Source organism: Miniopterus natalensis, chromosome 1 (assembly GCF_054644295.1).
Source record: "Miniopterus natalensis isolate mMinNat1 chromosome 1, mMinNat1.hap1, whole genome shotgun sequence".
Classification (NCBI taxonomy): Eukaryota; Metazoa; Chordata; class Mammalia; order Chiroptera; family Miniopteridae; genus Miniopterus; species Miniopterus natalensis.
The window spans coordinates 34,424,011-34,441,105 of NC_142081.1; the positions used below are offsets into that span (position 1 = coordinate 34,424,011).

The 17,095-nt window shown below is 41.4% G+C and overlaps 1 protein-coding gene and 1 pseudogene across 1 annotated transcript in view; both read left to right on the plus strand.

The window, feature by feature from the left end:
• Positions 1-17,095, plus strand: part of GCH1 (GTP cyclohydrolase 1) — a 34,008-nt gene that overhangs the window by 8,812 nt on the left and 8,101 nt on the right. Inside the window, exons 2-3 of the mRNA XM_087820369.1 lie at positions 12,615-12,724; positions 15,458-15,513. Of these exons, the coding sequence (XP_087676495.1) occupies positions 12,615-12,724; positions 15,458-15,513 (166 nt within the window). The remainder of the gene's footprint in view (positions 1-12,614; positions 12,725-15,457; positions 15,514-17,095) is intronic.
• LOC148094081 (signal transducer CD24 pseudogene) lies at positions 635-5,868 on the plus strand (annotated as a pseudogene).

The window sequence follows — 17,095 nt, forward strand, 5'->3', positions numbered from 1 at the left end:
GATACACATTTATTTTAACTTCTTTTTGAACAATTAGGCAACCATAATACAGCATAATTATGTCCCATCTGTACTAACATATCTGAATCATGTTCACTGCTGTATGTTGGCACCTGTGTCAAAGCGCATATACTTAAATGGTGTACACTCTTTTTTTGTTTGTTTTTTATTGTGGTAAATGCACAGAAGAGAATTTACCATTTTCAGGTATATGGTTTATTGTCATTAAGTACATTCACATTGTTGTGCATCCATCTCCACTATCCATCTCCGGAACGGTTCATCATCCCAAACCGAAACTCGTTAGCCAGTAACTCCCTATTTCCCTTCCCCCCAGCCCTTGGTAAACACTATTCTACTTTCTGTATGCATTTGACTATTCTAGGTACCTCATATGAGTGGAAGCATACCACATTTATCCTTCGTGGTTGGCTTATTTCACTTAGCATAATGTCTTCAGGGTTTATTATGAATATCATTTTGAAGTTAGAGGAGACCTGTTTCGTCCTTGTTGAGTTAGTAACTCATTCTATAGAATGTTGTGTATTCTTAAATTTATAGCTATTGTATTTTTATTTATTTTAAGAAATCCTTTGAAGATGCACTGTGTGAGTATTCACCAAACAACAGCTCTATGAATGACCCTGTGCCAGTTGTTAAAGGGGAAGCAAAACCTGTTGGCCAGGTCTTGGCCCTCAAGGAGCCCATGGTCTGTGCTAGCAGGGACCAGAAGTCTCTGGCAGGGACACTTGAGACCACAGTTGGCTATGAGGAAGGTAGTTTTTGAACTGAATGCCGGAGGAAAACAATTTTTTTTTAAACAGAAATAGTCCATGTTGCTTTAGAGAAGATTATGGTCTAAGGCTTCTGGAATAAAAAGAATGACTAGTATTCATAGTTGCCTGTACCATAAAGTTAAAATTAAATAGAGCTTGCCCTGGCAAGTGTGGCTCAGGTGGTTGGGGGTGGTTCCATGCACTGAAAGGTTGCCACTTCGATTCCTGGTCAGGGGTACGTACAGGAGGCACCCGATTGATGTTTGTTTGTTTTTTCTTTCTTTCTCTCTCCCTCTCCTTTCCTCTCTCTCTAAAATCAATAAAAACATATTAAAAAGGATAAATGGAGTTTTCAGAGCAGTTAGGTTTATTTTAAACTTAAAAGATCAGCACAGAAGGCATTAGGGCTGGCTCCTTTCTCTGATGTTTTAAAGTTTATTCTGACCAGTTAGCCTTTCTAGGGAACTTGACTTTACACACATTGCTAGTTGGTCTAGCCTTTATAATCTGGCCATTTGTTTCATCTGCAAGTCTTTTTTCTTATTAATCCCCTTGCTTACTCTTGCTCTAAGTCGTAACTCTTCTACTTCCAGAGTATCTTTGGATACTGTCTTTTTTGTTCTGACTCTTAGTCATCTCTCACCTGAATACAGGAACTTCTCAACTGGCTGCCTTGCCTCCTAGCTTATCCTGCTCCAATCCTTAGTGCCAATGTGATTTTACTAAAATCGAATAGGTCTTTTCCTTCTGAAAACACTTTACTGATTTTCCCTTGTCTTTTCTCACCATGGCTGTGAGGTTTTATTATGTTCTAGCCTCTTGTCTGCATTTGTTTCCTACTCTTCCATCTCCTCCCTAGGGCAGTTTAGTATTTTAGTTTAGTGCACAGTGTGTCTTGAAAAACCACTCTGCCTCATTCCCACACTGGAGCTGGCGACCGAAGCACAGGTCCTACGTGAGGCTTGTGATGCGATGTTTGGCCTTTATTATTGGCTCTCTTCCTCTCATCTTTCTTTACCATCTTTTTGAGTTTGGGTTGCTAACCTTGAGGGAATCCTCCCTTCCCCCCAATTTATCAACAGCTATTGCCTATCTAGAGTTCTGTGAACTAGCAACCAGGTTTAGGTGAGGAAATGGGCCCTTGCTGAATTCCGGGTTGAACTTTTTTGAGGTCTGGTTGGCCCAGACTCTGTTTCAGTGAAGCACTTTGCTGAGAGTATGTGGTTCTTGCTGTGAGGCATGATGTGTTTTACGTACATGTATTACTTTTTATTTGTTCTAAGTAGGAATCAGTGCCGAGTTCAACAGAGGCCATTGCCAAAGGTCCCAAACAAGGCATTTCTCCCTAAAATAGCTTAAAATACAGTGATACCTATTGTACAGTTTATGCACTTGTAGTAAGATGTTCATGAGCAGGAATGAAGGCACTGAGTGCTGGAGTTCAGCTGAGAGGCTGTGAACTCAGCAAGGGCCTAGCCGAAGAGCTGCTATAGATCAAACCTCTCCAACTGACCACCCCTTCAAAATATGTGCTCTCTGTTAATGCCCAGGTAACCATGCAGGTGTGCCACTCTAAATGCCATCAGAAACAATTTGCATTTCAGCTGCAAGGAGTAGTTTGCAGACAGCCTCCACCTGTTAGTACCTTCAGGATTTGTCTCAGTGGAAGCTATGCTTATCCCTGCTGTTTTTTTTCTTTAGTTTTATTTTTTTATTTTTTTAAATATGCCTTTATTGATTTCAGAGAGAGGAAGGGAGAGGGGGAGAGAGAGAGAAACATCCATTATGAGAGAGTCATTGATCGGCTGCCTCCTGCACGCCCCTGACTGGGGATCGAGCCTGCAACCCGGGCATGTGCCCTGACCGGGAATCGAACCGCAATCTCCTGATCCTAGGTTGATGCTCAACCACTGAGCCACGCCCGGCTGGGCTTTTCTTTCATTTTAATATCCATTTCTCTCTATTCCCCCTTCACCACAGTACACCACACCCTTTTTGAGGGTGGAGCCCAAAGACTCATCCTGGTGTAATGGGAAGAACGGCTAGTCTGGACTAGTCACAGCATCCTCATTAACTAGTTTATGACTCTGGACAAGTCACTTCAAGACTTTTATGGATCTGGTCTACAGGGAGGGGCGGCTGGACTAGGAGTTGAATTGCCATGCTGAGGTCTCCGTAGGATGGGCATGCTGGTCAGTATTGTCTCATTGCTCATGTGTAGACTTTCAGCAGCTGACGCATGAATGAGGTCCTAGCAAGGACCTCAGACTTTTTTCCTTGATAGAAGTGCCACTTTCCTTTGAAACAGTCTAGCCACTCAAACAGTTTCTATGGTAACAGGTCTCTTGTTTTTCTTGTGATGCAGATTTTTGAAAAGGTTCCTCATTTGTATGCCCTTCAGGGTGTGTGATCTTCTAACCTATAGCCCCTTTATTTAAAGACTTTCCCCTAGGAACTTTGTAGACACATCTACAAGATGTGAATAAGCAGTTGCTAGTCCTACTAGCATGTGAGGTTTTAATAAGGCCTCATATGAGCTGGAAGAGGAATTGTTGGATTAGTTGGTAGAACAGTAATACCAAGAAAACGAATATTCTTTGTTAGGGTCATGACATTTTATTTGACTTTTACTTTTTATTTTGTAAAAATTTCAAACATAAAATAGGCAAAATTGTATAATGGACAGCTATACACTTACTACTTAGACTCAAAATTAGCATTTTGCCATGTTGGCATGTTCTGTTCTTTTGCGGAGAGCAAATCAGAAACGTTTATTTAGAGGTGAGCTGTCACCTAGAAAGTGTTTTTCGTCTTAACCACTTCAACTATGCTTAGTAAACTTAACTATTAATTTCTTCCAATCATTTAATATCTACTCTATATTCAAACTTCCCCAGTTGTCAAATTTGTTTTTTACTCATGAGTCGTTGGAGCCAGGACCCACTCCGTTCATTTGCATTTGACTTAGGTTTTAGTCTAGAAGAGTTCCTTGGACCTCCCTCTCCTACCCCTTACATTACACTGATTATCCGAGGCTGTCAGTTGTCCTTCAAGATGATCCACCTTTGGGGGTTGTCTGATTGTTTTCTTCTTGTTCCCATTTAACTTGCTTCTCTGTCCCTCGTATTCCTGGAAATTGGAAATTAGGTCTAAAGACTTAATTCTGTTCAGGGGAAACATTTTTAGCAGGAATGCTGTTTTCTTCCTACAGTATCACAACCAGGAAACGCGAAATGTCTAGATGTTGAAGATTTAAAGACTCTATTTGGTTTGAGAAGTGATTCTTAACTGATTTCCTAGCATAGACTCCTATAGAGAAGTTCTTTTTTTTTAAAAAAAAAAGACCTTTTTATTGGTTTGAAGATTTAATGGGATTCTTTTTTCCCTTGAAACTATTCCAGTTTGTTTTCAAAAAGTAAAGGTCAAAGTAGCATTACAGTATTGAAGTTTCCCTCATATAAACCCAATAAATAGCTGATAAAACAGTATTTTGCGGGTGATGTACAGCAACTCTGGGCTCTAGCAGCCTCTGGGTACCAGGCTGCTCTTTCTATCTGCTCTCCTGGGCCCTCTCCTTCCTTAACCCCCATGTTTATAACTAATTTTACTTTGTTTTAACAAATCAGATTTCCTCTCTTCATTTCCTGCCATTGACTTTAGGCCTTGTCATTTCGTGGCTGACTGTGACCTGCAGTAACTCCAGGTTTCCTCCCTCTGGACTGTCCCCTTTTTCAGTCCATTCTTCTGGTAGGTCAGGTTCAGACTTCTGGGTGCTGGTGTGATCAGGGCTCTGATCTGGAAGTCAGAGGACCCGGGGACAAAAGCCAGCTTTTGCACTGACTAGTTGGCTCTTCCTCAGCAGAACTGAATGTTTCCAAATAGAGCATCAGTTTCCTTGTCTGTAAAATGGGAATGATGTCTGTTTTGAGAGATCATGAACTGAAGGTAACATTTAATTTGGAAAATGCTCCAAAATAGAAGGGAATCTGATTTCTACCTGATGTTGTTTTCCCATTTCTGTATCTTATCTTAGACTGTACCTCTTTCCCTTACCTCCTCTAGAATACCCTCTCTTCCTCTCCTCTTCATCCTTAAGGCCTGGGTCAAACCTTCATCTTCAGTATCGCCACATTGTTTCTCCCAGGCCATAATTTTTCCTTTATATAAACTATTGTTTTTGTAGTTTAGGTTCTAGTCATTCTCAAAATATTTTTACACATAGGCCTCTTATTTCCTAAGATCTTAAGTTTCTTGAGGTCAGAGTTTCATGTTTGTGTCCATCTCAGGACCTCCTATGAAAACTTGATCAAGTTACCATTGAAACTGATTTCTAGTGTGTTGGCTGTAGGACCCAACTGGTTTCTTATGTGGCCTTTCTAGGATATGGATACACAATCAACCCTTGTTCATATTGGGCACATGTCAAATCTAGCATTTTGGTAGTGTTATTTGGAAATGAACTTTAACTATTGATACAAATTTCAAGGTACTACACAAAACATCCACATGAACTTTTTTCATCTTGTTTTTGAATTGTTAACAGACATCTTCTACATAATCTAACACACAACAAGAAATGGTACACTCTTTTCTTTCAATTTGCATGCAATGAAAAAACAAGAATATACATATTTTACAACGTTTAATAGATACTAGGTGGGCGGACAGTAAATCTACAGGTGAGAAGTTATCTAATAAAAAATAAACTGGATTTGTTTAGCCCCAGTCACTTTCATAACCAAATATTATTCTGATTAATAAGACTTGCTGCTGACCTTGCCTGTGCCCGCTGGGAGCCAGGGGTTCCCCACGCACCTGGCATTCAGTGAGATGTGCTGCAAACCCATGGAGTGGACTTGGGCGGAGGTAGGCTTCCAGGCTTCGACTGGGGCTGCAGTTTCTGGCACTGCTCCTACCCACGCAGATTTATTCACATCACACAACTGCTGTAACACCTTCAGGTAACACCTCCTGCAATACCTCGACTACCCCAAGTTCATCGAATGCCACCACCAGGGCACGTGGCCGTGCTCTGCAGTCAACAGCCAGTCTCTTCCTGATCCTTCTCTCTTTTCTACATCTCTACTGTTAAGAGACACGGGCCAGGAAACATCTATACCTCTCCGTCTTCTAGACCCAATCCAAGTGGTCTCTAGACAACCAGTGTGACAAGGAAAAAACAAAGCAGGTCTTCAGTGAAGCTGCCAATTCCATGCCTAATTTTATTGGCACAGAAAATGTTGAGGTTTGAGGATCCCAGGTTTGATTGGTTTGAAGAGCATGTGCAGGGTTTGACTAGATGATGAACTGTCAGAATCAAATCTGCTGGAGTTGCATGTCCGAGATGAAGAGAGACACCCCCCGCATTAATTCAGAGATTTTTTAAATTTTTAATGTGGCTTAAGAAGTATGGACACAAAAACTCTACCTTGACAATGAATACATTTTATCTTGTCTAGAGATTAAGGATGAGATTGAACAGTCATTAAAGTGATAAGGCCTTACCCAGCCGGTGTGGCTCAGTGATTGAGCATCGACCTAGGATCCAGGAGATGGAGGTTTGATTCCCGGTCAGGGCACATGCCCAGGTTGCGGGCTCAATCCCCAGTAGGGGGCGTGCAGGAGGCAGCCGATCAATGACTCTCTCATCATTGATGTTTCTGTCTCTCTCCCTTCCCTTCCTCTCTTTGAAATCAATAAAAAATATATTAAAAGAAAAAAACAAACCTTGTTTTAAAAATAAAGTTATAAGGCCATAAACCAGGTGATGCAAAAAGCTTCCATGGTTCTGTTTACCTGTGTGTTTCCAGGTGTTCCTGTAAACCCTCAGTGTATGGTTTCACAATACTGTACCAATTTAATGCCCGTGTAACTCTAGATAAAGTTTTGCACTGTTAAGCTATCACTGTTCTCTTGGGAACTGAACTCTTTCCTCTGAGGCTCTGGCTTTGACATTGAATTTGACTTTTTGTGTAGTAATTGATATGTGTCAGGGCAATAAGGGATTGGAATCTCCCCAAAATCCAAGCCTAATGACTAAATTTTGCTTATGTACTTGCCACCTATTCCTATTCAACAAGAGCGCCAGATCATTTAGCTAAACTAATTCCAAAGAGTAGAGGTACACTGACCTCAACTAATTTCAAAATATGTTTTATTTCTGCATATGCTAAATACTTTTTACAATTTAAAAAGTGATCTGTTTTGAAGATGAATTGACGAATCTTTTTTTTAAAAAATATATCTTTATTGATTTCAGAGAGAGGAAAGGAGAGGGAGAGAGAGAGACAGAAACATCAATGATGAGAGAGTCATTGATCGAGCCCACAACCCGGGCATGTGCCCTGACCGGGAATCGAACCCTGATCGCCTGAATCCTAGGTCGACGCTCAACCGCTGAGCCATGCCCGGCCGGGCTAAATTAACGAATCTTAAAATCGAAAAGGCAAATATGTGAAGGAGCCAAAACTGTAAATCAGGTACTTGGGAAGTGAAGGCTGGAAGCTGACCTACATTAAATTCAGAAAACCGTTTACATTCTTTCTGTACATACTTTATTAGTTTTTTTAAATGTTTATTGATTTTAGAGATAGGGAGGAGGAAAGGGAGAGAGGGAGAGAGAGAAACATCAATTGGCTGCCTCTGTGGAATGTTTGGGTTCTTGCTTATTTTGGCCAAGTTTTATCAATGTTGGCTTTCTCTTAAATGCAAAAAGGTGTGAGTGTTGGAAGTGATAAGAGGTAAACCCTCATGATGGAAATGAAAGCAGAGAGAGTGCTTTTTTCCTCTCTTTCAATTCGTTTTAACATTGCTATTGCTCTTACTCATAGGACAAATTTTTCCAAATGGGAGGTAGAAAGTAAAAAGTTTTAACGCAGCCCCCAGGGCAGAAGCCTTTGTTTTATTTGCCCCCTGTGATTTAGGGAGGTTTCTGAAGGAGCTGACAGCATTGCATGAAGCAGTCTGTCTTTCCTGTGACACCCTCCTCTAGCCCCAGTCCTGTGCAGAGGTAACCCCAGTTTCTTGCCTTTTTTGTGTGTGTGTGGAAACAAAACACCAGCATGTGTATGAACACCTCAATTAAAATTTTTTATTAATGAAATATCTCAAATATGCAAGAAAAAGTATAAAGAACTAGTTTAATCAGCATTCATCCAGTTTTAACAAATCTTAATATTTTGCTATAATGAATTGCTTTAAAAAAATACAGATCCTGTTACCCTCCATCCGCAGAGTTAACCGCTATCCTGAATTTGATCTCTAGCTCTCATGCCTATTTTAATATTTTTATTTTATGTGTATGTCCTTAAACAATATATAGTATTGTTTCCACTTCATTTAAATGGGTCACATTGTTACTGCTTCTGTCTGATACTTGCTCTTTTCACTGGACATTGTTTCAGGAAATTATAAATGCAGCTCGGATTCACTCACTTTCACTGCTGGCTCATATTTTATTGTATGACTCTACCCAAACTATGTAATCATTTTTTCTGACGCACATTTAAAGTCCTAATATTTGCTCTTATCAATAAGGCTGCAATGAGAATTCTTATGTTCCCTTGGGCACTTGAGTTTCTCTGGAGTCCCTTCTTTAAATCTATTTTAAGGAAGTAATCACAGGGTAAAGACTGACATATTAAGTAGATAAAATGGAAGATCTATGTTTAACTCGGGCTCTGTGCATGGCATATAGGATACTGTGGAAACTCCAAGGCCTTAAGCTACAATGCTTACTTCCAAGGTTGGGAGAAATTAGCAACAAGTTCTGCATGCTGGTAGGTCCAGCTATAGTGTTGGGAGGGTTTGGAGCCAGGGATTCAGACCTTTCTCCACTAAATCAGGGTGAGCTGGCTGATTTTTAATGTTTATTAGCACCTTGAGTTGGTTTAATTCCAGCCAAGAGCAAAGAGGCTTGATGCCTTTTTAGGTCTTGTTTTCTGTGTCTTATGTTCTCCCAATTCTAATACCAGCAGGCAGGCCCTGTTTTCTTTCCTACCCCTCAGGATGGATGCCGGGTCAGTGTTCCAAATCTTCCGTTGTCTTTTAACACTGTCTTCCCAGAAGGAGCATCAGGTGTAAAACTCTAGCTCCCTTCTAATTTTTGGTGCTCACCAAACACCCTAGATAGTGTTAATTCCTATTACCACACATTCAAAAGGAAGCTCCATGAGATGAAATTTTCATTTTGTGGGGAATATCCCAGGAGTTTCCTTTTACCTTCCCCCTCCCCAACAGAAACCTGATTCTTAATGTATATTGTGTTTGAGTAGGAGCATTTTGAAGGTGTGAAGATTCTGAGTAGCAGTACAAGCCATGAAATATGTCAAAACGGGGTCTCTCAAAGTGTGGCTTCTAGACCAGGAGCATTAGCATCTTCTGAGAACTTGTTAGAAATGCAAATTCTCTTGCCCACCCAGACCTAAATCAGATGCTCTGGGTTTGGTCCAGCGATTTGTGCTGTAACAAGCCCACTGGAGGAGTCCGAGGACCCTTGCTGCAAAGGGGGCTTAAGGGTTCGCTCCCCGGTTGGGGCTTGTATAGAAGGGGACTGACCCAATGTTTCTCTCACACATCACTCTCTCTCTCTCTCCCCCTTCCTCTCTCTAAAATCAATTTTGAAAGGGTGCTTAAATAGGTAGTGGGGTCATACACTGTGGCCTGCCTTGCTGTTCTTTCAGGAAGGGACTAACTAAATACTTGAGAGATGGCTGCCCAGCAGGGTTATTTGCTGTCATTAATGACGTGAGAAATATAAACGTACTTCTGTGCTTTGTGCGTATGGCATTGTTATAGACAAACCTTTAACCCTTAGAGGCTACTTTGTTTCCTTTACTGGTTATAACCTACAGCACAAAATAGAATGCCATAAATCCTTGTTTCCAGGGTTACCTTGCTGCTGATAACAGACAGGAAATTAAACAATCTGTGATAGTGTTTTGTTCTTATTAGTCACAGATGGTAGCTTTTGGATATGTTGAAGCAAAACATAAATAAATATAGCAGGGGAACTTTATTATTGTTGAAGAAAAATGATTTGGCGCGGTCAGCTTTATAGTCTAGCTTCATTTTAATGAAATGGGATCTAGGCAATGCTAGTGTCCTATTATCACACAAAGCAGGACGTATGAGGGTCACTAGTTTTGTTCTTTTTGATTTAATTTTGAGTTTGTAAAACATTTACGTAATTTCAAAGTCAAAACTATAACAAATTATATTCAAAGATGTCTCATTTCCATCCATATCTCCTCTCCTGTTAGTCCTTTATCGGTAATCATTTTTATTTGCTTTCTGATTTATTCTTTTAGTGTTTATTTTTGAAGATAACCATATGTATGTGTCTATGTTCATATCCTTCCTCTTTCCACTTTCTTTACACAAAATTTTCCATATTATACTACAGTTGTTTGTTTTCAAATTATTTTTAAAAGTTAGCTCTATTGCCCTGGCTGGTGTGGCTCGGTTGAGCGTCATGCTGGACACCGAAAGGTCACTGGTTCAATTCCTAGTCAGGGCATATGCCCCAGTTGCGGGTTTTGTCCCTGGTTGGGCTGCATGCAGGAGGCAACCGATCGATATTTCTCTCTCACATCAGTGTTTCTCTCTCTCTAAAATCAATTAAAAATGTTTTTTAAAAAGTACGGAAGAATATGCAATAACATGAATTTTTTAAAAAGTTAGTTCTATTAAGGTATAATTTAAATTCAATAAAACTCACCAACTTTATGTGTGCAATTTGTGTTTTGACAAATACATACAGTTGTATAGCCACCAGTGTGGTGAAGATGTATAGATTGTTTCCATCACCCAAAAATTTCTTTTTACTCTTTTGTAGCCAGTCCTCTGTCCCACCTTTCTGGGCCCTGGTAAACCACCTGTCTGCTTTCCCAGAGTCTCATGCCCATTTTGTGTGTGTGTATGTGTGTGGCTCCTTTCGCTTGGTTGGTGAGTCAGCCACATTATTAGTACATGTACTGGTAGTTATTCTGAGTAGTGTTCCATTGTTTATACATTCTAGTTGATAAATATTGCCCTTTTTTTAGTTTTTATTCTGAAATAATTTTATTTTTAATTATTTTGGTTTTTTTGGAGGGGGTTGCGGTGAAGAAGGAGACTTTATTCAGTGAAAAACAGCTCAATTTTGATACAGCACAGCTATGGAAACAGCACAGCTGTAGCACGGCCCTGGGGCGAGGCCTCTCCGGTTAGACAGCTCTGCCCAGCTCCTCAGTGGTCTGCTCTGCCCTGCTGCACTCCTCGATGAAATAATTTTACACTTAGAGAAGAATAACAAAGATAGTACAGAGAGTTTCTGTATACCCTTTCCCAGCTTCCTTTAGTGCTATCAACACTTAAGAAATTAATATTGGTACAAATACTATGGCCTAAACTACAGAGTGTATTAGGATATTAGGTTTTTCATTGCATTTAGGGGCGTGGTGTTTGTCTGTGTGTGTCTAAACCCCACCTGTTCACTGCTGTTAACAACACTAATGACTTTTTTTTCTTTTTAATCCGTACCCTAAGATATTTTTTCCATTGCTTTTCAGAGAGAGTGGAAGGGGGAGAGAGAGAGAGAGGGAGAGAGAGAGAGAGAGAGAGAGAAATATTGGTGTGAGAGAGACACATCGATTGGTTGCCTCCTGCTTGCACACCAACCAGGGCTGGGGATTGAACCTGCAACTGAGGTATGTGCCCTTGGCTGGAATTGAACCCGGGACCCTTCAGTCCAAGGGCTGAGGCTCTAACCACTGAGGAAAACTGGCTACGGCTACATTAATGACTTTTCTACTACACAGTCAAATGTATCTGAATAGCCTGACTCCGGGGATGCTAACTGTGGTTAAATGAAGACTCATTATCTGCGAGCCTCTATCCTGGTGGCAGGGGAACCACGGAAGGTCGGGCTGTGTGGGCGGACGGTTGCGAGTCTTCCCAGTGACTCACCCCGCAGCCGGCCTCTGGGGGAAGCAGCTGTAGGCGACTGTAAAGCTCCACTCAGCTCCTCTCTTCTCTGTCTCATCGCACTATGCAGATTGGGCATCTCCAAGTCCTTGAAATCACATAGCTAGGTGTCTCGAATGTACCTAGTTTCCCAAGCTATGCAGACAGCAGTGCGGTTTTTAAAAAGGAAGCTTTTTTTTTTTGGTTTGTTTCTATGTGTCTGTAGTAGGTCTGGCCGTATGTGCCAGAGTCATAGGTTACACAAAACACTGCTCATCCCCCAGAGCCAACCTCGGCAGGCATACACCTAAAAGCTGCAGCATTTATTCTCTTAGGAAGGAAGGGAGGGAGGAAGGCAGCTATTTAGAATAAGCCTGATGCTTGCATACGATAACCAGAAGTTTTATGAGTAGATCATTATTTGAGGGATTAATGACAGGTGAAGTTTATAGGTGTCTGGATCTGGCCTCAGATGTAGAAAGCTGAGGATTATTATTTTTCTCTCAGATACGGTTTTCTACACACCCATTATAGAGAGAGTCTTAGGTAGAAGAAAATGTAAGGAGGAAAGTGAAAGCATCCTATACTTATCACCAGAAATAGCCACTCTTGTTTTGCGTAATTTCTCCTTCCCCTCCCTCTCTCATGCTGCAAATATTTGTAATCTGCATTTTTTATGTAATACTATATCATACGGATTTTTTCCATTGTTTAAATAAAAAGACTACTAATTAATAGCAGAAAAATAACTAGTTTTAACTTTCATTCCCTTAATATTTTTTAGTTAGGATTAATATGATTGTCACTTTATTTACCCGTAGAGATTGTTGGTTTTTCTCCTCTGTATCTTTTCGTAAAGTTGGAAATGTTACTAAAGCAAGCCTCTGATTTCAGATGTCCTAAACGATGCTATATTTGATGAAGATCATGATGAGATGGTGATTGTGAAGGACATAGATATGTTTTCCATGTGTGAACATCACCTAGTACCATTTATTGGAAAGGTAAGGTTTTCTCCGTTGTTTCCTAACAGTTTTATAAAGCACAATGAAAGTTTTAAAATTAGAATAATTATTTTTAAAATTGTCACCTAACCCCAAGTATTTCAGATATTTAGAATTACATATAAACCTTTACTCTTCACCAACCTGACTAATCTAATAGCTTGAAATTAACAAAATAAAAGCAAAGTAGCTGAAGGCCCTCAGGGAAAGGACTTCATTGCAAATGCCACTTTAATAGGGTTAAAGTAATGAGATTAAAGTCTCTTTTTTTCCTAGGTAGCTGCTGCAGGCTCTGAAAACCTTGATCCTTTATTTTGACTAAATAATGTTTGACCAAGATAGACTTTGAAAATTTTTTTTACTTAATTATTTTTAGAGAGAGAGAGAGAAACATTGATTTGCTCCACTTATTGGTTGATTCTTGTATGTGCCCTGACCTGGGTTCAAACCCACAGCCTTGGTGTATCGGGATGGTTCTTAATCAACTGAGCGACCTCGACAAGATAGACTTTCGTATAATATGACATGAGCTGTAATGATTGCAGAATTCCTTGCAGCAGAGGTTACAGTATTAGTGGATTTAATTTGTTTCCAACCCTTCCCGTGTTAGGAAAAAGACATCTAATGAGAACTAGATAATGTCATCCAGCTTGTAGTTAAACATCCCTTTGAGAATATGTGGGTTTAGGACCTAGAGTTGGCCATTGTCTTCCCCTCCCCACATCATAATTTGATTTGATTTTGATTTTTTATTAATTTTCAAACAGGAGATTTAGAGGAAATGGTACTGTGAATACCGATGTGCCCATCACCTAAATTTAACATTTTGTTAAAGTATTTTATATTGCTATTTTTTATAGAAGCAAAACATAGGAAAATGCACAGACCGTGTGGGTGTCCCTTCCGCCTCCGATCGAGAGCTAGAGCGTCGGGGAGTCGGGGTGCCGGGGAAGCTCGCCTCGCTTGCTGCCCTTTCTGTTTCCTGACCCCCCTCGTCCGCACATGCAGATTAGCTTTGCTTGTCTTTCAGCTACGGTCATGTGCTGCACAAGGACTTTTTGGTTAATTGAGGGTCCCATAAGATTATAACCTTCTCTGGAAATTCTTACCGATGCAGAAGAAAAGAACTTAACTCTGCTTTCCCCTTAGCCCGGCCACCGCGCTTTTCCTGGGAACCGCCCCCAGCCGACTCCCCTGCCCCTGACACCTCCCGTCTTTAGCTGAAGCTGGTGTTTAAGGCGGTGGCTGTGGCCGTTCTGCCGAGTTACTCGGCTTCCCGGGGTGTCTCATGTGTACAGGAGGTACACATGTTACTAAAATTTATTTTTCTCCTGTTAATCTGTCTTTTATCACGTGGGTGTCTCAGCCAAGAACCCAGAAGGACAGGAGGAAACATACTTTTCCTCCCCTGCCGAGCAGTAGGCTGTGGCACGTAGCCGAGGTGTGCAGGAGGCTGGGCCGTCCAGGTGTGTGTAAGCGCCCTCTGCGGTGCCCACAGGCCAGCATCGCCTAAGGACGCAGATCTCAGAACGTCGCTCTGGCAAGCGGCACATGACTCTGTGTAAACAGAAAGAAGCTACAGCATGTACTCTGTGTCTGGCTTCGTTTGCTCCACATTGTAATAGTCATTGACGTTATTGCCTATTGTACTTTGTTTACTTTCATTGCTAAATATTATTCCATTATACGTAAATACCACACTTTATTCTGATCTTGGTGGGTGGGTGGGTGGGTGTGTGTGTGTGTGTGTGTGTGTGTGTGTGTGTGTGTGTTCGCCTCCAGATTTTTGTTTGTTTGGTTAGAAATAAATGATAAAGATTTATTCAAGTCTGGCCAGGAGGTCATGGTTCAATTCCTGGTCAGGGCACATGCCTGGGTTGGGGGCTCAATCCCCAGTAGGGGGCGTGCAGGAGGCAACTGATGGATGTTTCTCTCTCATGGATGTTTCTATCTCTCTATCTGTCTCCCTTCCTCTGTCGGCAACCAATAAAAAAATATATTTTTTAAAAAAGATTTATTCACAGGTCTTAGGAAAGAATTCAGAGCCAAGACCCCAACTACAGGAGAACATTTTTTTGGTAAATCACAGAGGTAGAAGAAGCAATTTCTAGAAGAAACAGGCTTAGGAAACAAGTTATAGAGGCAAAGGAAGAGCCTTTGGAGCTTGGGAGCAAGGAAGCTAATGCTAATGCTAACCCTGGGGAGGGCGGGGAAGGGAAGGAGAAGGCAAGGGAATGCTCCCAGACGGAGAGCACTGGGTCCTCCATCCTGATGGTTTTAAGCGTTGAGATCTTAGGGGAGGGCCCAGGGCAAAGATTTTAATAGAATATTCAGGAGTTTTCCAGGTGTGTCCTTTCAGGGTCGTGGTCCCCACTAATTGATTAGCTGGCGCCAGGGCAGGGGGCCATCCTACGCAGCTGGTCCTGAGGTCAGTCTTGGGTGATTTTTGTCGCTCTTTTGGGCCAGGAAATACCATGACTATACTTCCAATTTGTTGTTTTATTAATAGAGTCATTCCTATATATTTTCCTTTTACTGTATTTATATAATTTTTTAAGTGCTTATATAAGTGCTTCGTTTTTAAAATCTTAAGTCTTCTAGATGTCTTAAAGATGCATTTTCATTGTGTTGAATTACATAAAAGTATTCTGTTATGTTTCCCTATTTCCTTGTTTTGTCACAAGGAAGCACTGTCCTGTCACTTAGCTCATCATTTCTGTCTCTTCTCTGAAGGTCCACATCGGTTACCTTCCTAACAAGCAAGTCCTTGGCCTCAGCAAACTTGCGAGGTAAGTATGACTGGGCGGTGAGTAGGAAAACAGGTTTATAGGACCTGGTCCTGCACAGTAGGAGTCTCCTCAGGCTGGCTTTCTTGACCAGTGTGGATCTAGTGTGGACGTCGCATTGCAACTTAAAACTTACAGCTGCAGAGAAAGACTTAGAGGACTTAGAGAGGACCTGAAGTACAAATGCCCTTTCCTTCACTCCCCTATTGCCTACCCTCCACCCCGTCTCCTAGCTTTTCAACCACTGGCACATCCTTGAAGTCCTGGCTCTCACTTTTCTCTGTAGAGCCTGCCCTGGCTGGAGAGGGCCTGAGCTCCTGTCCTCTAAGGGTGGTTTAGCTAACTAACAGTGAGAGGTGGGAGAGGAAACCTGGGCAGGGGTCTAATAGCGCTGCATGGTTTTCAGACTTTTAATCAAACTACCGCCATTGGGGTCTCAACCCTGCCTTCTGCCATGGGTACCTCCAGGCATCTCTCTGGGATCCTGCAGGGCCAGTCGGTTTACTTCTGGGGTTTTTTGTGGGGTTTTTTTGCCTCTGCAGACATAAGTCTCTGCTTTCTTTGGTTTTCTCAACTCTACTCCAAGATAATGCTTACTCTCCTCTCTCCTATTTCTCTCCTCTCTGCTACAGTCTTCTTTTCTGTTCTTTATGCTGTATTTTTATTCCTCTAAAAAAATTTCCTTTGCTATCATTTTATTTGGCTTTGAGAAAGGAGGGTATGGTAATCTACGTTTAACTGACAGTCACCTCGAGGGTCAGCGTTCATATATCTCGGATAGGCCCAGCCACCAATATTTTAATGCCCCCTTTTGTAATTTCTTTGGATTGTTATATGAAATAATACAAAGGAGTCTATAGAATTAGTGAGTCCTGGGGAAATCCTGGGAGATGTGTGTGTGTATCTGTTTTGAGAGAGTTAAGAACAAGATGAAGAAATAGGTAATGAATATACAGCCAAGTCTTTCCCCCACACACACTTTTTACAATAAACCAAGCTAAATTTTAATGACATGATTGAGATTATAGTGACCGTATCAAAACTGGAGTAAATGAATCTTCATAATCAACTGACTATTCTGTAGCTCTGTGTTTCTGTTTCTCAACCTCAACTCTGGTGATTGCCACACTCCTGAAATGGTCTAGATCTTTTTCAGTTCCTTGTCGGAATCTGTGAAAACCACCCAGCAGTCTGACAGCTCCCCTCTATCGCTGTTCTTTTTACTTTCTTTCCACTCATTTCCCCTAGGGATTGAGGAGAAAGTAAGTAGAAGAGAAAAATTTAACTTCCCTAGTGTCCGACTATATTTCTGGTTAGTAATCTTGCCACTGGACAGAGCTCCTTGGCCCCATGAAAGGACCTTATTATCTCAGCTGTAATTGCTTTGCTGCAATAAGACTCTTAACACAAATCCAGAAACACCTTGCCAGCTTTCGGTGACCTGTACCCAGTGGCAGTGCCAAGGGGTGACTAAGAAGGACATTGGTGGGGAGGGGTAATGACCCCACTGTAATTTCTATTGCCAACCCTACATGTTCCCCATGCAGGTGTCCTGGCACTGCCGATGCCCAGCCAGACTGTCCCT